The sequence below is a fragment of the Terrapene carolina genome, unplaced genomic scaffold, assembly GCF_002925995.2.
Source record: "Terrapene carolina triunguis isolate 2854851 unplaced genomic scaffold, T_m_triunguis-2.0 Scaffold211, whole genome shotgun sequence".
In the NCBI taxonomy this organism is placed as follows: domain Eukaryota; kingdom Metazoa; phylum Chordata; order Testudines; family Emydidae; genus Terrapene; species Terrapene triunguis.
In genome coordinates, this window is record NW_020664562.1 from 39,015,263 (window position 1) to 39,040,978 (window position 25,716).

Here is a 25,716-nt window from a genome sequence, read left to right on the forward strand (position 1 = left end):
TGAAATTACCTATTTCCATTTATATTTTGTCTCTGGATTGTCAATATGTGACTTTATTCCCCATTTTCCCCTTCCAACCTACATGGCTTGCATCTGATGTTTTGCGGAACCATGTAAGAAAAGGAAGGATTAAGTCTCACATGCACGTGCAAGATGGGTGCAATGCCTGCACATTGTTTAGCCCAAACAAAACCCACAAACTATATAGCCACATACATGGATGGGTAGGTCCAGCTGTCCACAAATTTTTAAATTTATATTTTGTATCTACCCCCTACAGTGGAAACCTATTTCCTCATCAAATTCATGTCTTCTGAAGTTTCCCTACAGTTTCAGCTGACCACAGTATTCTTCATTTTCTGTCTTCAATTGTCATGTAGTGTCGTTGTGTGCTCCAGCATTTGATTCTAGAGAGGGCTCTGCTTTACAAATCACATCATGTGTATCTAGTTTGTAAAGTGTTTTGGGGAAAGAAAGGAAATACATAAACATAAGGGCTGATATAGGAACAGGTTAGTTCAACTTTAAAGGGTACAAAAAATGGCTGTACAGAATTTGATCTGTTAATGTTTCCAAACGTACCCCAAAATCTGAAGCTTGCATGCATTAGACTCTTTAGGCCCCAGCATGGCCTCGCTCAGTAAATGAGCAATGCTCTAGATCGTTACATGCTGGAGAAAAGACATTCTCAACTTTCAAAAGACATCACCTACAAATAAATTCTTGCAAGTTGTTCTAAGGCACTGGGGGGCTGACGGCAGATTAAAGAGAGAGAAGCATGTCTGGATTCATAATACAGTCCTGTACTTTGCCAAAGCATTAGTATTTCTTAGAAGAAACACTGGGAGACAAACAGAAGAGAGGTTCTTTGCTCTGCCCACAGTAAATATTTGTAAAAGTGGTCTGGAGGGGGACAAAAGAAGAGCTGGAACAAGGAGGGCTGCCTACTATGTGTTGGATAAAGCCCTGCTTCTGCTTAAGGTGCTGGAGAAATTGTTCAGAGACTGTTCTTATGCAGCCAGTCTAGTTTTAAACCTGGGATTTTGTCCGTCTCTTATATATATGGACAGTAAAACCTGCCTTAGCGATCACCTCTGAAGAGAAACCACCTGTCTCGAGCGACTACTTGCAGAGGCCACAGAACATTTTTCCCCTATAATTTTACTGTGAAAAAACTGTGAAGAACAACATGTCATCTGTGACCAGCAACCACATTTTCTTACTCCTATCCATAAAAACAAACCTGTAGGAGAAACTGATCTTCCTCACTTCTGTGCTGCTGCTGGCAACAGCACAACTGGCCAGCAGCTGCCGCTCTCTATCCACTCAGCTCTGAAGGCAAAGCAGAGAGCGGGAGCTGCTGAACTGCCACCATTACTTCTCCGCTGCTGCTGGAGGCAGCGCTCCCTTCAGAGCTGGGCGCCCGGCCAGCAGCCACCGATCTCAAGACATTTAGCTCTGAAGGCAGCACAAAAGTAAGGGTGGCAATTCCGCAACCCCACTACAACCCCCAGTTTGAGAAACACTGTGTATTTTTGTATATTTTTACCCTATAGTATAGGGTAAACGTTTACCAATAACCAGATTTCATGCTCCGCCGCAAATTTGGTAGGGCCCTACTTCTCAGTCTGTGTATGAACCAGCAGTTGAACTTGTAAGGGAGACATGAACGTGTTGAAATGAAAGGTGTACACTATTGTAAGTTACAGTTTAAAGCTAAAAGTCAACACAGAAGCAAAAAAGAAAAATGCAAATCCGAAGTGTTTCTTTCAATGGAGTAACGTGTTAAAGCAATATCACACCTAGATACCAGTTGTCGTCAAATTGCCAAACAGTTTGGAATTGGAAAAACACAAATCCAAAACCCATTACAACAGAAGACAGAAATCCTTGCCGATTATGAGTCAAATACAAATTCTTCAATGAAAATTAAAACATGCCAAAACTGGAAATTAAGAAGTCAATTGTCTCACTTCCGAGTGGTTTAAATCCACTATTGTTCGTCATGTAAATCTCTCGGGTGGTCCAACGTTAAAAGCACAAGCCATGAAATTCGCAGATGACTTGGAAAACAGGGAGTTTAAAGCCAGCAATGACTGGCTTGCATCGTTTAAGAAGAGGCACAACCTTGCCTTCTGTACAGGATGCGGTGAGAGTGGAGACATTAACCAAGGTGTGGTTTCAGGCTGGAAGCAAAAATTACCTGAACTCATACAGGATTATCAACTATCTGAAATCTACAACATGGGTGAAATTGGACTGTTTTTTAAAGACAGCGGGAACAGCAAAACCCTCCTTGTCAAAGGTCAGCAATGTTCAAATGGGAAACATTCAAAGGAAAGAATCATCCTTGCTTTATGCACCAACATGAATGGAGCTACAGAAAAGCCCATACTGATCAGTAAATCCCAACGCCCATAATGCTCTGGCAAGTTGAATATCAAGGAGTTGCCCGTGGGATATGAATTCAACAAAAAAGCATGAATAAACTCAGAGCTTTTTGAAAAATGATTACAAAGATTTGATCGCAAATTGCTACTACAGGGACATTAAATTCTGTTATTTGTGGATAATGCGCCATGCCACTGCCCTGTTAAATATACAAACATTAAACTCTGCTTCTTTTCCCCAAACAGCACCTCCATGTTACAATCTATAAATGCTGAGGTTATTCAAACCCTAAAATGAGATCCCTCTTGCAGTAGTTAACATGTTGCTAAGTCTTTTTGGTGTGCTGATTGAGAAGACGTACCACATTGATGAGAAACAACTGAAGAAGTCACAGACTGGTCACAGCCTGCTAAAAACTCCTAGAAAATTTCAAGCCATGTGACGACTAACACAGTGACAAAAAAATTAATGATGATGATGAAGGGGATAGCAATGGTGCCTCTGAACTCCCGGGAAGAATCATTTCTGTGCCTGAAGCCAAGAATATGATTAAAGACATGAAAGCATTTGCCATTCTAAAGGGCAGCAACCGACTTTTAGAGCTGTTCAAAGATGCAGAAGAAGTAGTAGTAAACATGCTTCTATCGTTGCAGAGGCAGACAAGAATAAGTGAACTTTTTCAAATAAATACAGGCTACTGTAGAATGAAACCAGGACTTTTTGATAACACAGGTACCTCTAATTTTCTTTCGGCTTCAGTCTAGAAAATAAGCACTTAAATTAGTGTACTGAATTTCCTCTTGACTAACAAATACTGTACTACTGTATTAATAAACCCACCAAGAGATTTTAAATTCAGTACTGTATTGTATACTGTATGTAATGTTCATTTAAAAGACAATTAAAATTAAACATGAAACACTGGTAACAATTGTAGCCTTTCTGTACATCGTTAAAGTGCCCATTTTACAGCAAACCTTTGAAAAGAGACCACCTCTTACAAGCAACCACTTTTGCTAACTTCCATAAGTGGTCGCTCTTGGCAGGTTTTACTGTATCTCTTCCAAAATCAAAAAACATATACCTCACCTTGTTCTCACTACCTACTATTTACAGATAGTATAATTATCACATGAGAGAGGGGGGAAAGTTTTAAACACACATGTCAATTTAATTTGTTTGGAATTACATCCACATACACATCATGATGTAAATAGCAGCCTAAAACAGACATGACACATACAAAAAAAGAGGAGATATGCCTTATGCAAATAAGTTGTACTAATTCATAAAGCATTCATATACTTGAAAGTACAAGCTAGTGGTACCACCTATAAGTTAGTTCAAACTTTGCATAGATGGGGGAAGGTTGGTGTTTTTGGAAGCACTTATTTACGATTACTCTACAACATCTGTATTGTACGATTAAAATGTCTCAGTATTTCTGTCATTATGGATAATACTTATTCTCACTTAATCTTTCTTAATTCTTTTGTTTTTCCATACAGCCCTATATACAATCGGAAATATTTCTAAAAGTGACTCATTCTTCAAAACTTTTGCATCCCAAAATTTCCATTCATATAAGTAAGAGTATATTTACAAATATTCTAGTAATATCTTGTTTGAGCCTTCACCCTTCTGATGAGAGGAAGCAAAATTGCAAAACAAGATATTCAAAGGAAATAAAGTTTAAAGAAAAACTGACTTTGAAGGATAGATTTCATTATTCTAAGGAAAGGAAGGTGTGAGACCAGCAGAATAAAGATCCCAGTTTTGTGACTTGTTTCTCTAGAACACATTCAGGGCTGTTATAAAGAGGATGGTGGTCAGTTGTTCTCCATGTCCACTGAAGGTATGACAAGATGTAATGGGCTTAATCTGCTGCAAGGGACATTTAGGTTAGGTATTAGAGGAAACTTTCTAACTGAAAGGTAGTTAAGTTATGGAACAGCTTTTAATAACGGGTTGGACAAACCTGTCAGGGATGGTCTAGGTTTGCTTGGTCCTGCCTTAGTGCAGTGAGCTGGACTTGATGACCTTTCAAGGTCCCTTCTAGTCCAGCATTTCTGCGATTCTATTATTAAAGTGTTGGGACTTAAAATTTCAAATATTGGGGTCTAAATTTTAAAAATTCACTAGTGATTTGGGGTGGTGAATCTGAGAGAACTTGAAGGGACCTATTTTTCAGAGTGCATGTCTCAGCACTTTCTGACAATCATGCCCCTTTAAGATGTCTCATGTTCGGCACCAAGAAATTGAGACACCAAAAATCACTAGTCACTTTTGAAAATCTTGGCCTGTTTCTCTACAAAAACATAATTTGTGTTGCTGCATATTTTTCAATTTAGAAAGAACAAAGGATTGATCCTGCACTAAGGCCCTAATCCAGCAAAGCACTTAGGCATGTGAACAGTCCACTAAATTCAATGCAACGACTCGTGCTTAGAGTTAAGAATCTGCTAAGTGCTTTCCTTGATCTGGGGCCTAGTGCTCAGCACCCTGAAGGAGCAAACCCAAAATGAGCAAGTCCACAGGGCTTACTCAGTCTGTGAAACATTATCAACTTGTCACTTCTTGGAGAAAATGTTTTCAAGTGTATATGTTCAAAATTTAAAAGTATAACACCAATGGTCAACATTCAACTGTACTGAATTTTGTAATCCCGATGCACTAGTTTAATGGCTATGTTAAAAGAACGTATACCAGTTTTCTTAGTTTGTACATCAATATTTTGTCAAGCGTGTTGATTTGAACATTAATAAAGACCATTTCAAGGGTAATTTCATCCTAGTGATTTTTTTCTAAATATAATCAATTACTAGAAACCACACTGAAAGGTTTGTGGGCAACACAAGAAATTTCTATTGATGAACATCAGATTCTGCTCAATATAATCAGCAAATAAGGATACTCACCCAGCACAGTCATTTTATAGGACTCTGCACTGCCATGTGAAGCAAAAGGTATGACTAAACTTTAAAAAAATAATGGGGTGATTTGGCTGCCTTATGGCTACTGTCACATCACTGCTCCCAGTATTCTCCACTTGCTAGAAGCCACTGGCCCCATCGACAGCTGTCCCACTAACATGTCCATGAGAAGAAATGAAATTATTTGCTATTTTAATGGAGTCAGAATGTATTACATTACATTTTCATTATAGAGGCTGTTCAAAGGCCTGATATGGTCAGAAAACTGATTTTGAGATTTTTAATGACACTGTTTAAAACACTTTGATTTTGCATGTTTTTGTTAACAGCTATTTAATTCCAGTGGCTGGTAAACATTTTGGAGAAAGGTTGTCTTTGTTATAAAGATTAAATACCTGCCCCTCCAATTAAGATATGAAAACTCACAGTAAATATCCTTGAAACCCCTAAGAGTTCCTTCTCCGAATTCATTAATGGCCAGTCTTGATACACTTGATAGTTTCAAGATAAAAACCAAGCAGAATTTAAAAAAATAAAACCTTCAGGCCTTTTTTAGATATCATAAAGAACTAGAAAGGTAGAAAATCCATTTTAAAAAATCCTTTGCACGTCACCTTTAAAATTTAAATTTGAGATCCAAACTGCTGGAAAATATCCTTTTAAAGTTGTTACTAAAACCAGTTCAATTTAAAGATTCTGCCTTAAGTTTAACACTATCTGCTACTTTCACAAGTGTGAGCAGAACTGAAAAGACACAGAGGCTTAGTTAACAGTGCCAGACCTGCAATGCCCTCAGATCAGTCAGTTTTGCAGCAGAAATTGACCCAAAAAAAATAAAACAACAACAACAACAACAACAACAAGGGATGCCAAATTAAATGTGCTAAATTAGTGAGCTAGAAAAACGTAGATGATTATGTTAAGGAAATGCAATTTTTCTACCTGTTGCACGCATGAATAACTTATGTGGCTGACTCTCATACCCACGGGATGTGTGGAGAGCAATCCAATCGGGATTTATTAACTTTGCACTGTAAAACAAAGTATAGACACATCAAAATGTAGACAGTTCTCATTTCCCTTTACGTTCTCTTCAGCAATAAAAATGATATGCACAGGGGCATATTCAGAGGATTAAGATGAACGAGGCAAACTTTATCAAAAGCAATAGTGACCAGGGAAGGGGTTTCCTCACCACTAGACCAGTTTATTTTATCGTATTTAGCTGCTAATCAGCAATACAAAAACTGAAAATAGTTATCTTGTGCTGATAAAGATTTAATTCTATTACTATCATTTAATCCTATTACTGTCATTCAGCACTTCTCAAACTGAAAGCTAACTTGTGATTTTTTTAAGTGTTAACAGAAAGTAGGCATAGTGCAGACAGATGTGAAGCAAACTTTCTCCACATAGCTCTGCCAGTGCATCTTAACCTGACCTGCAGCACCCTTTTTCTGTCTGCCCCTGAACAGAACACTCCAGTTTTCTAAAAGCTGTTCTAATACTAGTTAAAGACCATACAGGAAGAACATCCCAATAACAGAATTACATTTACAGGGTATCACGTAGGATCCACTCATCAAATGCCACTTGGGCTCTCAATACAAGATTAATTTTCCATTTGCTGTAAACAATCTCTGACGTGCCTTCCTAGGTACATCGCTGATCCTAAATGACCTATTCAGGAAGCTATAACTATGACCCATCAGCTAAAATGTAATCTGCACCCACTGGAGGCACTGGAATACAAGAGAAACTGATCCTGCAGTCCCGTTGTAGGCAAAGCCCCCCAACTGATTTCAATGTGGAACAAATGCAGGATCAGGTTTGAAGCAAGAGGGTTGAAGTAATAACGCCACATCTATTCTATTATTTCTACGGCTCCATAATTGCACATAATAAGTGAACTATGCCAAAGAGGTAAATCCCTGCCATTTGTTTTGTTCCTCTCCTCTGGGAGGAGGGGGAGAATGCATTTGTTTTTTCTTTCATTCTCCACCAATAGCAAACATTTAAAATAATCCTAAAATGATTAACTTACACATAAGCACACAAGAGACTGTGATAAGCAGTAAGGGGTGGATAATCAAGGCCCCAGTATTGCAGATTATTGTCACTGGTATTGAAGTACCTGAAAAACAAAAGAAAACTTAAAAATGGATCTAGGATTCCAGCATTGTAACTTCATATCAGCCTAAAGAGTTTGCACATTAAGCCAACTGTGTCTCTCTACCATATAGTCAAACATTCATAGGAACTAAATATTGGGATCTAAGCTGGTAGAGAAGCTTAGAGGTTTTCATGCAGGTCCCTACATCTGTACCCTAAAGTTCAGAGTGGGGAAGGAACCTTGACACCCACAATTCCTGATTTGATAGGATCATCCCCAACTCCATCCACAGTCATGAATTACATTTTTCAGATCCAGGAGCTATTCCAGCAGAAGGCTGAAATAGAAAGTTTGCCCAACCACAAAAAGAGAACACAGACGTAGCAGAGCTCAAAAAAAAAAGGCAGTTTTTAAAGAGTATTGATCTGACCTCAGCTATAGGGAGGTTTCCCTTATATTAAGGTTCTCAATTTCTATTCTTTGGACTTAGGTGGCCCATTTATACCTTTCGAGGACTCTTCAGCTCACCCGTTTTGTTCCTGACTGGAGACAGGAAAACCCTCCTCCTTCATAAAGATGTCTGCAGCCACCTTTCACATGCTTTGTGAACCTTACTGAATTCACATATTGCACAACTGTCATATTTAGCTCCATGATGGGCAACGTCACAGATTAGTAGAAGGCTCAATAACCTGCAGAGCCAAAGCCAGCAAAACATCTGCAGACAAGTAGCCACAGAGCCAATTAATGATTTAAACCGAGCCTATAAAGGAAATGTGTATGTTTTCTTCAATACAATACCCAATGTTTGCATATACAGACATATGTACTAGTTTGTTAACATATAGTGCCTAGATCTCATTAAATAATCAGGTGCCGCACTCTATTTCACTTCTTTCACTGATGAGCCCCAGCATGATATAAGTGCGAAGAAACCTTTTTGTGACCAAAACTGCTTCTCCCGACACATTCATTTTGCAATGTCCATTTTTCGTGACATCACAATTGGTTACTTTGGAAGAAAACATTGTGTCCTCAACGCTGGACTGTGTCATCACTGAGTGAAACAAGGAGGTAGAGAGCTTACACAGAACTACTGTAAGGAGGAGTCCACCTTCTCTGATCCACATGCTGGATTTTGGGTCCAGTTCTGCTTTCTTCCACACAAGAAAATCTTAGGGACATCAACAGGTGTTCCTCACACAGAGGCAGAGAGTAATACCCTAGTCTTGAGTTGTTGCTAAAGTCTGAGGGCAGACTCTTGCCTTTCATCATCAGTGACAGGAATGAGTAAGTGACAAATGAAGTGGGATTTTGATAAGATACTGCGTTTTGTGAAACATGACAGCAACTGTTGGAGAAATTTGAACCTTGTACCCCATACTTTTAGCTTAAAAAGTATACCATAAGCAACTGGGGCAGACAGACATACAAGAACAAACTAGAGTTTCATACAGAGGGAGATCACACTCACGTCTGTGTAATTCTACCAGTATGTAGAAGAAACAAAGGCCTAAAGGAAATTTAAAAGCAGATATAACTGAGTTATCAAAGTAATACCTTCTAAATAGCTGACACAAAGTCATGAACCTGGATCAGATATGTCAGCAATAACCACTTCACCTAGTTCTACCTCAGAAAGAAAACTCTGGAGGACAATATGTGAGGGTACACAAGGAAAGGGTTTTCCTGCCTACAATTCTGCTTTGTCAATGTTTCTGTGGAAGGCTGGCAGCCGTTAGAATTTAGCCACATCTTCCAGATGAAAGGAGGAAGGTTTAATTCAAGGAACATAAAAGTTATAAAAATAAGACATCGACTCTTTAAATCTCAGAATGAAACAGACTGACTAGTCTTTTATAATTGCCAAGGGGCAAGTTCTTGGCTTTTCCAGTCTACCCACTCCAATGCAGCCAATTTTTGACATTTATTACAGTAAATGATATTTCTTGAATTCCTTATGAGCTGCCTGGAGTATCTTATGAACAATTGATGATAAATCGTATTTCTTTAAGCTGCATCTTTGCTTCTTCTCCTAACACTCAAGATTTCTCATGCCAAGACAGCTCAGATCTTTCACATGGATTTTAATATTCTGCAATTTACTAGTAAGCTTCCCAGTTACTTTGTGTATTTTACTCTTATCCTTCCCTAAACTTGTATTTCAATGGGAAAACAGTACATGTATCAGCGGATACTTAGCAAGAGGTAACAATTGCCACATTTTTAATTAGTAATACAAGAAGACAGGATGTCATTAACGTAGCCTTGGAAAAATATGCACGTGTTCTAAAGAAAGACAGGAAAAAAGACAAAGATTTAAATTCTAGCCTCTGGCTCAGAGAAATCTCATGCTAGGAAACTATATACAAATCATATTGTAGTTTACTGCAGCAATTTTTTAAATATACTTTGTTTCTGAACAAAAGGAATAAACATGGAACACAGCAAAATTACATGTACATGCATATCTAATATTAAATTAGGATTTAAGTCTATGAAAATATGAAGAGATATTTTAGGAGCTTGGCAACTTCAGAGAATGTCTCCCTGTAGCTAAGCAAAACAAATTTATATTGCAACTCATTTGTTGCTGCACGGACAGTTCTACTAGATAGCAAACTTAAATGAGTGCTACCAAAATTACTCAGATTCTTAACCTTTGTAGTTTAACAGTTCTTGTACACGTTGGAGTGTAGCAACCTTCCATAGTGGACATGTCCATCCTATCCAAAACAAGGCTTAATCTTCCAAGACTCAGCCATTGAACATACAAGTTGAGATACTAGTCTCCTGGTGTCCCAAAAAATTAATACAAGTGGGCTGTCTTCGCAAGGGTGCAGATTCCAGAGGTATGATATTCTTAATAATTCTAACAATTGTTAATTACTTACTAACAACAGACACAGGCATAATACATAAAGCTATGAGCCAGATACTGTAAAACATACACTTTCTGAAATACTATCAGTACCCAAGGGCCTGTTCCGTTTAACAGAAAACCCTCATTCAACAGATACCGAAGACTGTATATTTTAAACTAGAAGATTATGGTCTCCTGTAGTTCCAATGGCAGTTGCTCATATTATTACTTTTACACAGGATGAGCTAAGACGTAGCACATTCTTTGTATTTTTACTGCATTCTCAGACTATTGCTTGTCAAACTTTTCTGTTTTGCATACAAAAATCTAACAAATCAAATTTAAGTTTTGAACACTTGCACATTTATTAAGCAAAAATAATGGAATCTCAGTCTAAGAATAGGGAGAGGCAGGTTGTTTAGAGTAATTCAGAGAATGGTAAAAAGCTTTTGAATAGATTTAAAAATCTCAAGTCTTACTTTTATGAACCTTAAAGTTGAATTTTTTCATTACACATCGTAGCCTGAAATTTAAAAGTGATACATACCATTGCTTGATGGGTAGATTGTAAGTAACTTCTTGCCAATGCCTCTGAGCTTCATAGTCTCCATACATAGGTGGTTTTCCTGCACCTAAGAAAGCAAGAGATGGCAAAAAGGGCTTACGAATTTATTTTTTGTTTCTGACACTGCTTTTCGTCCAAGAATGCATCTGGAAATTAATATCATACTTGTTCTGGGTACATTGCTATTATTAGTATCTAAAATTGGGACAGAATGAATAATGGATCATGTTTCCTAAAAGAAAACATACATATGTAACATAGAACAAGTATTGTTACAAAGTATTGTCTTTTGGTCTTACGAATATTTCTGAGATGAGCAGTTATCAACTTATACAATTTTCAAGAAACAGATACAGTAGCCTGACCATTTTATAAAGTCATTGGTAATGTTATCAAGTATAGCATGAAAAGTGTTGCATTTTCACAGAAATAAGACCATGTAGGATTACTGAATTCTTATACATTTGTTGTGTGTGAATATGCCTACTACTTTTTCTGAAATAAAACAGTAAATGAGTTGCCCTTCTCCTTCGTACAAATTGCCCTTCCCCCATAGTTCTTAACAGAGACTTAACATTGTAAGCAGTTTACTTATTTCTAATGTACGATGTAATATCATTCTATTAAAATGGCCCCATATATGGAGTGGGTTGAGAGGAAGAATTCATTTTTACAAAGCTTTCTGAATTATCAGACTGTCTATGTTCCATTTTTGTTTACCAGAATCTTTTTTTCCCACATCTTTCAATTGAATGATTGTTATGTAGTAGTTCTGAGTGATGACCAATGTCAAAGGAAGCGTCTTACACACATACACCATTTACAAGGCTCTCGGGAAATTAGTTCAGTATGCCATGAAAAATCTTTATCAATGCAGTCTTCATAGGTTTGTTCACAAACAAGTTCCTCAAAGTGGTCTAACTATGTAGCCCCACATTATGCAGCCACTGTATACATACTATTCGCTGCCTTTATCTTGTGATTACCTATTGAGAACAGAAACTAGGCAGACAGTTTCTTCCACTGAGATATTGACTCTAACCTCATGGAGATTGAAGAGTTTCTTTTAGATATAGGAAATCCATCTATAATTCTTTCACATGATCTATGTTTGTGGGATTCACACAAGCACAGATATATGTGATTTGTTTGTGGTCACACAAAGAGAATACATTATTTCTATAAGAGACGTTCAGATAAAAGGATCCCAAACAGGTCAGGTCATCTGGGAGTAAAAGCCTCATCAATGCCCACCCTGGAATGATAAATCTATTGGACAGAAAGAATCTGTCACAGAATTTACTAAATATAAGGAATGGTATTAACCAGATTTTTCTAACCTTCTCAAGATTTTTGTGGATATACAGGAATTTTATCACCATTTCTTTCCAAAAGAGGTGAAGAAAGAGAATTAGATCATATATTCAGCTATCTGGTGAATTAAATAATTTGCTAGCTCAGTAATTGGTACTCACATTTTGTAAATACTAGCATGCTCTAAAGCCAGCCCAGAAAAACAAGTCAACTATACCTAAGGGATCTTTATTCAAGAAAGGCAAAAGGAATCCTACTACAGTAATTAATGCACCTTTCTGAAGTTGGCAGCAGATATATGGCCAACTAGGATTCAGAATGGACGAAAAATATATTGTTGTTCACATGCATTCCAATTTTCCATTCTTATAAGAAATGCACCAGATACTAGATACAGGTACTTTAAATCAACCCTTGCTTTGTTCAGTTTTATTGCTGCCTGGAAGTTTGAGATTTCAAGGGCCTAATTCTGCCTTCAGGTACATGCAGTTGGCTTCTACTCACTTAATGGCAGCTTTGCAAATGTATCAGAAGACAAAATCTGGTCCTTAGACTCTAAATGTACTATAAACTACTTTTCCTTTTGTCTAAAACCAACTAGCCTTGACCATGCTGCCTTGGATGGTGACCTTCACTGCCATACATTAGTTATTTGTCCTCTCCCAAACATAACCCTAACTCAACAAGGTTAGTGTTGCCTCAAAAAGGCATAACAGGACAAGCAACAAGATAAATAAAATAATGTAGCAACAGAACACTAGTATAGTTAATGGGAGTGGAAATAACCTCCTTGTGTCTGGTCATTGATGCCACACGATTCTGAACTATCCTGAATCAGCATTACTAGCACGGTCTGCTTCAGAGAACAACAAACAACTACTTTTAATCTCTTGATCAAGTGTGTGATCTCACTGAGCAATAGTGACAAAGCAAAGTAAAGGGACTCCATCATCCTGAAAATTACATTCCTTAAAAACATCTATTTTTTCCAAAGTACTTTATGCATCTGACAGCACTGGTTTATAATCAGGTTTACTGTTTCCCCTGAATAGTCAGTTAGGCCTAGATCCAACAAGTACACAAATAGTCCCAGTAAAGTCAATGGTAGTACTCACATGATTCAAGTAAAGCATATGCTTTCCTGGATTTAGACCTTACTCAGTTGCTCCCTTGCTGAAAATTCTTTTGTAAGGATAAATTATGGAACAACAAAATCCTTATGAAAAAATTTAAGGGTACTGTCTCAGAACTTGGATCATTCTGGAATTAGTCCATTTAAAATAAAATCTAATTAACAGTGTCCCTTTAACATGGGTGAGTGCATGCAGCACAGCAAGATAAAAAGTTAACACAATGGTGGCAATAGAAAAGTTATTGCATTTTGTGTGTATGTTTAAATAGATGAATTCTCAAAGACCTAAGCTATCTACAAAACAGAGAGGTCTCAAATGTACATCTTTAGAAGGCACTCAAGTCAACCATCTTTACTAAAAAATTATGAAATCAAACAATCATGCTTGAAAATTTTCAGTTTAACTTCAAGTGAGCACTCCAAGTAAATGAAACCAAAAAGTTATGCATCAATTTATTCACAAAAAAATATTGGACAATTCTTGTGGCTTTAGTGTGAGGCTCTGAGCTACCTTAAGAGAAATTAGGGGTTGATCCCAAACTTGCTCTGTGTTTCTTCTGGCAGGCAGGGATTGGAAGTGTGATGCGTTTAACCAAAGGAGTAAAGAGCAAGCTTTGTACAAATTAACTGACGCTTCCAACAGCCAATTTAGAAGAGCCATCAGGTCTTGAAAAGACTTATGTTAGTTCTTTTGCAGGCAGCACGAGGTGGGGGGGGGGGAGAGAAATGGATCCAATAAACAATACAACTGTGATTTATCTCATAACAAATTCAGGCAAATATGGATGATGGGTGTAAAAATCTAACCCTTCATTCCAGACCACTTGTATAACCTTGCCTTCACTACTACCAGTACAGCTTTAACTAAATGAACAATTTACTTGTGGTAAGGCTTGAAGAGCAAGATTGACCAACTGTACTATGAGGTTGTAGTGCAGGAGTTCTCAAACTGGGGGTCGGGATCCCTCAGGGGGTCATGAGGTTATTACATGTGGGGTCGTGAGCTGTCAACCTCCACCCCAAACCCTGCTTTGCCTCCAGCATTTATAATGGTGTTAAATATATATAAAAGCGCTCTTAATTTATATGGGGGGGTCGCACTCAGAGGCTTGCTATGTGAAAGGGGTCACCAGTAAAAAAAAGTTTGAGAGCCATTGCTGTAGTGCTACTCTGCAACTACTGTATTATCTAAGGTGTAAGAAAGGAAAGCTGGCTGCTCTTTTATTCCTTCTAGCATATTTTAGTGGGGGACATTGTAAGATAGGATTAACAGAAATAGGAGGATTAGAATGGAATAGCTTTTTCAGCATTTTGATTGTGGTGGCTGTGATGTTGCTCATTGCTAAATCCAGAGAAAATGGCAGCTCAAGAGTCTCAAGGGCTTGTCTACACTTGCAATTTACAGCGCTGCAACTTTCTCGCTCAGGGTTGTGAAACCCCCCCCCTGAGTGCAGCAAGTTTCAGTGCTGTAAAGCGCCAGTGGAGACAGTGCACCGGCGCTGGGAGCTGTACCCCCAGTGCCGGAAGCTGCGCCCCTCATGAAGGTGGGTTTTTTTAAGAGCTCTCTCCCAGCGCTGCACCGTGACCACACAAGGCACGTTAAAGCGCTGCCGTGACAGAACCTTAGGGAGGCATGGTGGCTATTATAATATGGCCATATACTGCTTCCCATTTATGAAACCTTACAAACAAGTTTTTAACTCTTAACAAAAGCTTTGCAATTCACCTTTATATATTTGTTTTGCAGACTGTGAATATACATTACCTGAATAAGAACCAAATGATACCGTCCAGCGTACAATAAGTCCTAGTAAGACAGTAATTGTCATTAAGCTCCATTTTTCCATAGCTGCACTTCAAACCAAGTCAAAGGTACCTGAAAACAAGAAAACAAAGTCTATTGTAGCTCTGCCTATGTTTCTGTTCCTTTATGCATTTGGAGTCCCATCATAATTTAGTGACACTGATGATAGTCTCACTCGGCCCCACACTATAAGTGTGACGTTGCAATATTGCTTCTTCCTGCATGCTGCGATTAGACAGTTTATTCCAAGCACTGAAAAGTTTCTAAGCATAAAACCAAACACTACACAGAAATATCTCCTCCCATTTCTGAGTCACAAACCGACTAGGCTTCTGGCAAAGGAAAAAGGAAGTGTGTAAGATTTCAAACTACTGAGAGGAACCCAGATCTCAAACCAACGTTATGCTGTACACACATACACATTATTAGACTCCATCTCTTTAGTATGTTGGGGACTGTATATGTAATACATACAGGTGGAGTGTGGTTTCTTTATGGATGATTATTGTTATTTGAAAAACTTCCTGTTACAGTGTTTAAGTTTGAGGAGGGAAAATACTGAGGCTGCTCCTATCCAAAAGCAGCTCAATAACTTACTTACTACTGAAAACCTGAAAAATATTCAAGGATTTCTATACAATTTCTCAAATTCCTTGACCATTAATCAATTAGCAATAGCAAATACAGAATTGATAATGTGACATTTAACCACTTTTTCTACTGCATTATCTTTTGCTTACATGATGACATAGGCTAAGAATGGATGTTTGATTAATGTCACTGCGCCAGTACTCAGTACAGACCTGATTCGGCAAAATCTTATGCCCAGAAGTAGAGCTTACTGAAATGATTAGTCCCATTTACATTAACAGGACTACTAACAGCAGCAAACTCTACACAACTGGGTACTAATTGTTTTCAGGATCGGGCTCTAGTCTCTTACAAAAATATTTTTAAAACAACTGAGACTTTCACTAAAATAAATAAATCCTAAACTACTTGTTAAAATAAGACACAATTTTTTAAAAAATATACATATACATATACAAAAAAGTCAGGATTTTAGATACACCTGAAGCCTTAAAGTTACAAATAAACACATTTCAGAAGTCAAAGGATTTTTACTTGGTTGATGATATCATTAACGTCTAAATTTAAGCAAGAGGCTGTATCCCTTGCCCTTTACTAGGTATTTATAACACAACCAATTCTACCAGAAGAAAACTAATCTGATATCCTACTAAGCAAAGAGGATTTGACTACAAAATGTGAGTTTTAAGCCCATCTACGTATTTGGACAAATATTTAAGATCCCAACAGTTCAAGTATTTGTTTATTTAAAAACACTTCATCTTTAAGTGTAAGCAATGTTCACATTTGTTTGTTTCTTCTCTTCCTCCACAGAGTTAAAAGAGAGAAACATTTTAACAGCTTCTGATGACTTATGTTGAGTACCCTGTTTAATTCCAAAGTTCTGAAATAAATTATAAAGTTTGCTAAATAAGAAATACTTATTAAAGAGAACATGAAAGAAAAAGTATTATCTGTTTTTTTTTCTTTTACCCAATTATGAGAATGAGCATGCATGTCTTTCTGCAGTCTCCCTGAGAGCTAAGCTCCACACAGCACAGGAAAGCCATAAGAATGAGAAGCCTCTGGCTTTAGTTTGGGTTCTTATATACACTCCACAGCTATCCCATCAGGCCACAGTATGAAAAGCATTGCCCCACCTAAGAGAAACTATTCCTTAATTGCCATGCCTTTCGTTTCAGTCTCGGATTCCTCACCTTTTTTTATAGCAGACAAAACAAATAAATCTTTAATATCCTGGAAACAGGATTAAATTCAGTCCTGGCATATGTGGGTGCTACTCCTCTGAAGCCAACCTACTTTTGGCCCCATGAGTCTGATACCAACCGGGGCTGAACTAGGCCCTCAGTCTCTAAAGTTTCATTAAAACATGAAGTCCATTTCTATAAACAGGGATTACAAATGTTACCTGCAGAGGGGGAAAGTGTAACATAGTCACAGCAGGTGAGTTTTACTTTCTTCTTTTACACTGGTTTTAAATTCAAAAAGGAACCAGGGACCACACCTCCCACTTACGGCACTCTACCCATCACAGAAGATATGCAGGGTGAAACTTTCTACACCAAAATCTCTATATCTCAGCTAAAGCCCATCTTTTACATTTCTCACCTTGACATTGATAACAATGAGCTTCTCCTCCCTAATGCGCCCTCGGTCCAGTCTATTCAAAACACCACTGCTAAAGTAATCTTCCCCTCCAACCATGCTGTACAACTGCCCCCATCATGAATCCCTTTTCTGGCTTCCTCTCTTTTATCCCATCAAATGTAAGATACTTGTAAAGTCTTAAATAACCACATCCTAGCCCATATCTAGACTCTCATTTTCTCCTGCTCCTTTCATCTTCTGCTGCCACTCTTGCCTTCACGGTCCTTCGTACAGTTCCCTATTATTGGAACAATCTCCTTTTTCTTGTCTATCAAGTTCCCTCTTTCTCTCTCCTCCTTAAAACCCAGTTCTTAAAGAATTCCATACTACTTTATCTTCCTTGTTAATAATCGCTCCATATCTTCCTTTACCTAAACTGTTACCCTGTGTTTTGTCTGTGCTAGACTCTAAGCTCCTTGGGGCACAGAACACATCATACTCTGATAAGGAAAGTGCTGCGTAGATATAGGAGGCACAATAAATAGTAGTAATAACAATACAAAACATCTATGGTGGGAGCCACAAACAGGGCCGGCCCACAACATTTTGGCACCTGAGGCGGGGAGCTCAAATGACGCCCTCATATCCCCTCGCTTGGGCCAAAACTTTGAAAGGTCTCAATTCTGCCTTCTTCCTGTTCTACTCATCTCATGGTACTGCTCTGCTACCTACCCCAATAAAGGAGAACTAACAACTTAAAACGCCTTGTTCATTTTAACTTTCAAACGCCAGAACAGCAAATGTAACTTTTCTTGTCTGCTTAGTAAACACTGGAACTTTTATCTGTTTGAATAATCAAAGTGGTGCTTTCCGTGCCTTCTTGGTTGCAAAGATTTGAACTGCCTCCTGAAGGTCCACAGTCTGGGCCAGCTCATGCTCTATTGAGACGGTTGCAAGGCCGACCAGCCTCTCTTGTGTCATTGTGGAGCTTAGATGTGTTTTTATTAACTTCAGCTTGGAAAAGCTGAGTTCTCCACTGGCAACTGTTACAGGAAGTGTTAGAAGTATGCGCAGAGTAACAAAAACATTTGGAAAGAGGGTGGTCATCTTATTTGAGCACATATATTCCAGAATAGCCTTTGGAGTTGATCCTGCTGAAATGTATCTTGAAAGGGCTTTCAGTTCCTCATCTAAATCACTTGCATCAATATCGCGCATGTCATCATGTGTCAACACAGTCTCTAGTGCCCTGCATTGCTGGTGTAGGTCTTCAGGTATAGTGAGGTGTTTTGGAATATCAGACAACACCCCAAATATACCGCTGTGTTCCCTGAGCTGCATGAAACGTTTTTCAACTGACTGTATTGCACAATCTAGCACCTGATTAAAGAATTCAAATTTGAATTGTTGTTTGGGGTCTCTTATGGGATTATCCCGTGCCTCATAATCAAAATGTCTTCTTCTTCAGTGACTCTTGTATTCTTGAATGGGTGGGAAAATAGCTTCAGTGTGAAGTTCCTCTGCCAACTTCTGTGCACGCTTCAGAACATTTTGAAATCCCTCATCTGACCGGTAAGACTGTAGGTATGAATTTGCTTTGTCCAGTTGTTCCATTGCTCCAGATATATCAAGGTCAATACCTTGGAGTCTCTTGCTTACAACATTTATTTCAAACAGTATGTCATGCCACAACAGTAAGCCACACAGAAATTTGAAGTTATGTATGTTTCTGGTGATTCCATTTCCCTCTGCCACTGTTCTCCCACGAACAGTTCCTGTCATAACATTATCCTCCATAATGGAAACTATGGCATCATCTATCTTCCCAATTTGGTGTTTAATAGGCTTTATTACCTCCACTCGACTTTTCCATCGTGTAGCACTCAGTGGTTTCAGTGTCAGAGAGGATGTTCCCAGATGTTGCTTCAAAATTTGCCATCGATGAGTTGATGCAGAGAAAAATACATAGATGCTTTGAATTACATTTAAAAATTCAGCAGCCTCACTAGAAGCTGATGCTGCAACACTGAACACCAAGTTCAATGAATGAGAACTGCATGGGACAAAAAACGCTTGAGGGTTTAACTCTCGGATCCATGTCTGCACTCCTCTGTTCTTTCCTCTCATGTTGGCACCATTATCGTAGCCCTGACCTCTCACGTCAGCTATCGCAATTCCAATATCTTCCAGCTTTTTAAGAAGCACATTTGTCATACCAGCTCCTGTAGTATCATCAATGTCAATAAATTCTAGAAAATGCTCTCCGACAGTCACCATTGCAGAGACATTTTCACTAGGTTCTGTTGTTGTTACAAAATGCACCATTAAAGTCATTTGTTCCGTATGGCTGATGTCAGGTGTGCAGTCCAGAATAACAGAGTAAAATCTTGCTGACTTCAGATCTGCCACAATCTTCCGTTTGACTTTTGTTGCCAGTAACTGTATGATCTCATTTTGAATTGTTTTTCCAAGGTAGTGGTGTGTGTACATTTCTTGGGTGGTGACTCTTTTTAGATGCTCCTGGAGTACAGCATCAAACTCAGCCATCAGCTCCACAATTTTAAGGAAGTTTCTATTGTTTGGCACATACAGCTGATCTGAAGTGCCACACGGTGCTAGGTTTTGGGTAGCAAGCATTCTCACAATGGCAATGAGCCTTTTCAGAACATTTTGCCAGTAAAGAGACTCTGATACAATCTTCTCTTGATGCTGATAATCTATGGTGGCCTTTAACCTTAGTCTCATCTCAAGCTCTTTCCACCTATGGTATCTCTCTGGTGATTTGCTGCCTCTTCATGGCATGCCAGATTTCTAGCCAGATTTTTCCAGTCCTTTGTTCCTGTAGAACCCGATGTGGCTGGAACATTAAACTGGAAGCGTTTGCAACAAAAACAGTAAGCAGCATTCTGGGTTTTTGAGTACATAAGCCATGGCCTCTCCACTTTGTCACCATTGGGGATTTCTTGACAGTAATGTGTTGGATGGAAATGGCTATTTTCATTGTCTTTGGGGAACATAAAGTTTTTCACTTGCTGTGGCCCATGCAGTACAAGGAAGTCCCTCAGGCTACTGCTCAAGTGGGTCCACAGTCCTGGATCATCTAGACTTAAGGAAATAAACTCAGCAGCAGCTGTTTCTTGCGCCTCCACCACACTCTTCTCTGATCTACACTTTTTTTCAGGAATGTGCATGGTTACATCCATTTGAGATGGAGATATGGATGCTGCAGTAGCTGCCAGGTCACCTGCACTCTGACTAACTGGAAGATCAGGCATCACCTCACCACTCACATCCTCACTGGGGCCGGGGGGCTCACCGTGAACATTTGTGTCTATGTATCTCAGGAGAGCTCCTTCCTGCTTAGATAGAAAAGCTTCCTTTGCTTTCTTTCTTTTTCTGAATGCTGCCCCAGAGGGGCGTTTTCTTCTTTCACTCATGACTGCTGTTCTGTGCCAGCTATAGTGGCTCTCAACACTCAATTGAAGGGGACAAATAAGCAGGCTGGTAGCAGGGCCTGAGGGAGGGAAGATATCAGCATCTTAAGGGCCTAACTGGCTCCTACTACTTCAGTTGACTGCCTGTTCTCCTCAAGTGGGTTCAGGGAAGCAGCAGGAAACAGGAAGCTCCATGAGAAGCTGGTGTTAATCAGTCCAGGCTCCCGGGGGTGCTAGAGAGGTACATAGGAGGCTCCTCCTCCTCTCTCTCTCTACAGCTCCTGCTGCTTTCTGTTATTCCCTCTCACCTTTTCTCCTGCCTGCCTGTTATGTCTCTTGTGCCCTTCTTCCTCCAGCACAGCACTCCACCATCTCTGTGCATCTAGAGCAGAGAGAATACATATGCACCAGCAGCAGACACAATTTTCTACACTCTGGGTCCTAGTGGCACCCCACCATCTGGCACCTGAGGCAGCCGCCTCAGGCCAGTCCTGGCCACAAATATACTCAGGCACCTAAGTCACGTTTTTAGGCACCACTGCAATCCACAAAACTCCCACTCAGCTTCTGTCTAACTCTGTAGGTAGCTAAACTCACCCAGCACCTAAGTTTTTGCAGTAGAAGTTCCCTAGGCACCTACATTCCTGCCTCTGAGCATATGCACCACTGATTCACTCTAGGTGCCTGGACACCAATCTCCCAACTAAGCAACCCACATATCAGGGGGAAGACAGATGTTCCTTTGCCTAAACTGTGTGTCGGGCCCAATCCAGTAGGTGTGCTAAGACACGGACTAACTTCACAAAATGACTGGAGGGAGGGGAGAAAGGAGGACCTCACTTATTACCTTAACCACTGACCTAAAGATTCTCACCTGGAATGTGGGAGACTCCTGGTTTAAGTCCCCCCTCTGCCTGATGAGGAGATAGGATTTGAACAGGAATCTGCCACCTCACTGGGTGCAGGTGCATAATGCTGTTGTGACTCCGAAAAAAAAAATTCCTTTCTGATTACTGGTTCAGGATGAGTGCTTAAGAAAAGGTACTAGTCATGAAAGCATTTGTACTGTTCCACCACAGTGTTTCTCTGTTTTGTCAAGCCATGAAACTTTAGACCTCAGCTTGTCATTTATATTTTTGTTGTTACTGAATGTTAAGTAAAACTTTAACTTCATTAGAGTGTTGAAGCTCCTGTCAAATGTAGAAAAGGAAATACTTAAAATGTCAGCAGCAGCTCCAAAGTCTCTAAACCCTTGACCAGAGAGGAAATGGCAGCTGAGGTGCAATAATTAGCATTTTTTAATATTTTGGGAAACCATTCAATCACATTCAACACCACCAACAAAACTGAACATACATTAGAAAATAGGTGACACCCAAGTTATCAAATCTAGTCATTCTGATTATCATTTTCCTTATCCTGACACTCATTTCAATACCAGCACGATTTTATAGATCCATGTTTTATACTCTCTGCAGTCAGGCTATGATTACAAGGTCTCGTGGTATGGTGTTAGTTCTAGATCTCAGTTCTTGATATAGCAGCCACTAAAATCACATTACAATGAAGCGGAGGGGTCAAAAGGCAAAATGGAATCACAATGATGTTTTTTCAGTGCTGACATCTCACAAACCACCATGGCTGAAAAAATTAAGCAACATTGGCAAATTAGAGTTGTATTTTGCTAGTGATTAATTATTAATTTCTCTCTGTGTTATCTTATGAAATACTGTTCATTTATAAATGGACCAGGCAAAAACACAGGCCAAGACAGCAAACCTCTGGGACTTATCCCAAGAAAATCTATTGGCTTGGACCCTTGTAAACAGAAATGGATGAGTTTTGTTCAACTCCAGTTATAATTTTGTATGAGGCATTTCCAGTCTTTTACCATTGTGACTCCTTAATCATAGAATCATAGAATATCAGGGTTGGAAGGGACCCCAGGAGCTCATCTAGTCCAACCCCCTGCTCAAAGCAGGACCAATTCCCAAGAAAATCATCCCAGCCAGGGCTTTGTCAAGCCTGATCTTAAAAACCTCTAAGGAAGGAGATTCCACCACCTCCCTAGGTAACCCATTCCAGTGCTTCACCACCCTCCTAGTGAAAAAGTTTTTCCTAATATCCAACCTAAACCTCCCCAACTGCAACTTGAGACCATTACTCCTTGTTCTGTCATCAGGTACCACTGAGAACAGTCTAGATCCATCCTCTTTGGAACCCCCTTTCAGGTAGTTGAAAGCAGCTATCAAATCCCCCCTCATTCTTCTCTTCTGCAGACTAAACAATCCCAGTTCCCTCAGCCTCTCATCATAAGTCATTTGCTCCAGCCCCCTAATCATTTTTGTTGCCCTCCGCTGGACTCTTTCCAATTTTTCCACATCTTTCTTGTAGTGTGGAGCCCAAAACTGGACACAGTACTCCAGATGAGGCCTCACCAATGTCGAATAGAGGGGAACGATCACGTCCCTCGATCTGCTGGCAATGCCCCTACTTATACAGCCCAGAATGCTGTTAGCCTTCTTCGCAACAAGGGCACACTGTTGACTCATATCCAGCTTCTCGTCCACTGTAACCCCTTGGTCCTTTTCTGCAGAACTGCTTCCTAGCCATTCGGTCCCTAGTCTGTAACAGTGCATGGGATTCTTCCGTCCTAAGTGCAGGACTCGGCACTTGTCCTTGTTGAACCTCATGAGGTTTCTTTTGGCCCAATCCTCTAATTTGTCTAGGTCCCTCTGTATCCTGTCCCTACCCTCCAGCGTATCTACCACTCCTCCCAGTTTAGTGTCATCTGCAAACTTGCTGAGAGTGCAGTCCACGCCATCCTCCAGATCATTAATGAAGATATTGAACAAAACCGGCCCCAGGACCGACCCCTGGGGCACTCCCCTTGAAACCGGTTGCCAACTAGACATGGAGCCGTTGATCACTACCCGTTGAGCCCGACGATCTAGCCAGCTTTCTATCCACCTTATAGTCCATTCATCCAGCCCATACTTCTTTAACTTGCTGGCAAGAATACTGTGGGAGACTGTATCAAAAGCTTTGCTAAAGTCAAGGAATAACACATCCACTGCTTTCCCCTCATCCACAGACCCAGTTATCTCCTCATAGAAGGCAATTAGGTTAGTCAGGCATGATTTGCCCTTGGTGAATCCATGCTGACTGTTCCTGATCACTTTCCTCTCCTCTAAGTGCTTCAGAATTGAATTAAATAAGGATATGATGAGAAAGGAGAGGAAGAAGCCGCTGATGTGCTTGAACAAAGATGGCAGTTTCAGACAAATATTTTTTAATAAAGAAGGCAAAGGAAGAAAAAGCCTCAGAGAAGATCCCTAGACTAATGGCCTCTAGCTAGTGTGCCCCCCATATGTTTGTGTGTGATGTCATTAGGCATGTGATGAGCACTATGATGAAATCCAACTGCTGCTCAGCACGGTAAGAGGAAAAGGCAACCAATATATATTTGTCAATCAGTTGATTTCTCTCGATGATGGGGATGGGGTCCACTACCTACTCGGTATGCAGAGGACCCCATCCCCACCACAAACACCAGGACAGACCCACATAGGGTGACCTAGGGTTACCATACTCAAAAAATAAAAAAAGAGGACACTCCACGGGGCCCTGGCCCCACCCCTTTCCCACTCCCAGCCCCGCCCCAACTCCGCCCCTTCCCTGCCCAACTCCGCCCCTTCCCCAAAGTCCCCGCCCTAACTCCCCCTCCTCCCTCCCAGCCACGCGAAAAAGGCTGCCCGAGTGCTACCGGCTTCACGGTTTGCCGGGCAGCCCCCAGACCCTGCGCCCCTGGCCGGCGCTTCCCCAGCGCAGCTGGAGCCTGGGAGGGGAAGTGCCCGGCTGGCGGCTGGGGTCCAGAGGAACGGGGGCTGCCCGAAGCCGGAGCGCTCGGGCAGCTCGGCTCTTAAACAGAGCCGAAGAGTCAGGGGAGGAGCAGAGCAGCCGCGTTAGGGGAAGTGCCCGGCCGGCGGTATTTTTCCTGGACATGTTCGGCTTTTTGGTAATTCCCCCCGGACGGGGGTTTGATTACCAAAAAGCCGGACATGTCCGGGAAAAACCGGACGTATGGTAACCCTAGGTGACCAGACGTCCGATTTTATAGGGACAGTTCTAATTTTTGCGTCTTTTTCTTATATAGACTCCTATTACCCCCCACCCCGTCCCGATTTTTCACATTTGCTGTCTGGTCACCCTAGACCCACACCCACCTCTCAGCACCGATAGGGGACTCCACTTTGAGCCCAACGGCAACCCGCCCTGCCCACGACAGTCCGGGGCGGAGGGGGGAGGCCACACACTCCCCCTGTCAAAGGGAAGGCGGCAGACGTAGAGGGGCCAGGGCGGCATGCCCCCCTTCCCCTTCAGGGCTCTACACTGGGGGGCGTGTGTCCCAGCTGACAGGATCATGCCCTTCCAGCCAGCCCCTCCTCCCCTGCCGGTCTCACAGCAGAGGGCCCCACGCGCGCCCCCTTCACGTATGGCGGCTAGGGCACCCGCCAAACCCCCGTGAACCTCCCGCCGCGGCTCCGGAGGTCCCGCCCCCTGGTGACACCCGTGGAGCATGGACCGCCTCACACGCACCGACTGGGAGTCCAGGAAGCGCCCCGCGCGGATTTCCCGCCCCCACGAGGCACCCGGAAGCGCTGCTTCCCGCTCCCTCAGCACGGGAGCGCGCTCCCGCCTCCCCCCTCCCCGCCTGCGGGAGCACGCAACTCCTGCGCGAGCCCGCGGATCCCACTGGACAGACAGACTCACCGTGACGCGCGCGTCCCCCGGCGATTCCGCGCTCGAGTCGAGCTGTTTCCGGGTCTGGCAGACGGGCACGCGCTGGCAGCGTCACGGGGGGCGCGCACGTAGTAGTCGGGTGAACGCGGGCGCGAGGACGTAGGGCTGAGGGAGGGGATGGGGAATGGGGAGAGTGAATGGGGACAAGCCATAGGGGGGGCAGTGGGAGCGGGGCAGCATGGGGGC

General features: G+C 41.1%; 1 protein-coding gene across 1 annotated transcript in view; it reads right to left on the reverse strand.

Annotated features, from left to right (window-relative positions):
• The window catches only part of LOC112115928 (dolichyl pyrophosphate Man9GlcNAc2 alpha-1,3-glucosyltransferase), a 41,481-nt gene extending 16,082 nt beyond the window's left edge, over window positions 1-25,399 (reverse strand). The window contains exons 1-5 of the mRNA XM_024213153.2: window positions 25,327-25,399; window positions 15,077-15,187; window positions 10,848-10,932; window positions 7,369-7,458; window positions 6,267-6,355 (exon numbers count right to left, since the gene is read on the reverse strand). Coding sequence (XP_024068921.1) covers window positions 6,267-6,355; window positions 7,369-7,458; window positions 10,848-10,932; window positions 15,077-15,158 — 346 coding nt within the window. The 5' untranslated portion in view covers window positions 15,159-15,187; window positions 25,327-25,399. The remainder of the gene's footprint in view (window positions 1-6,266; window positions 6,356-7,368; window positions 7,459-10,847; window positions 10,933-15,076; window positions 15,188-25,326) is intronic.
• Window positions 25,400-25,716: the final 317 nt, after the last annotated feature.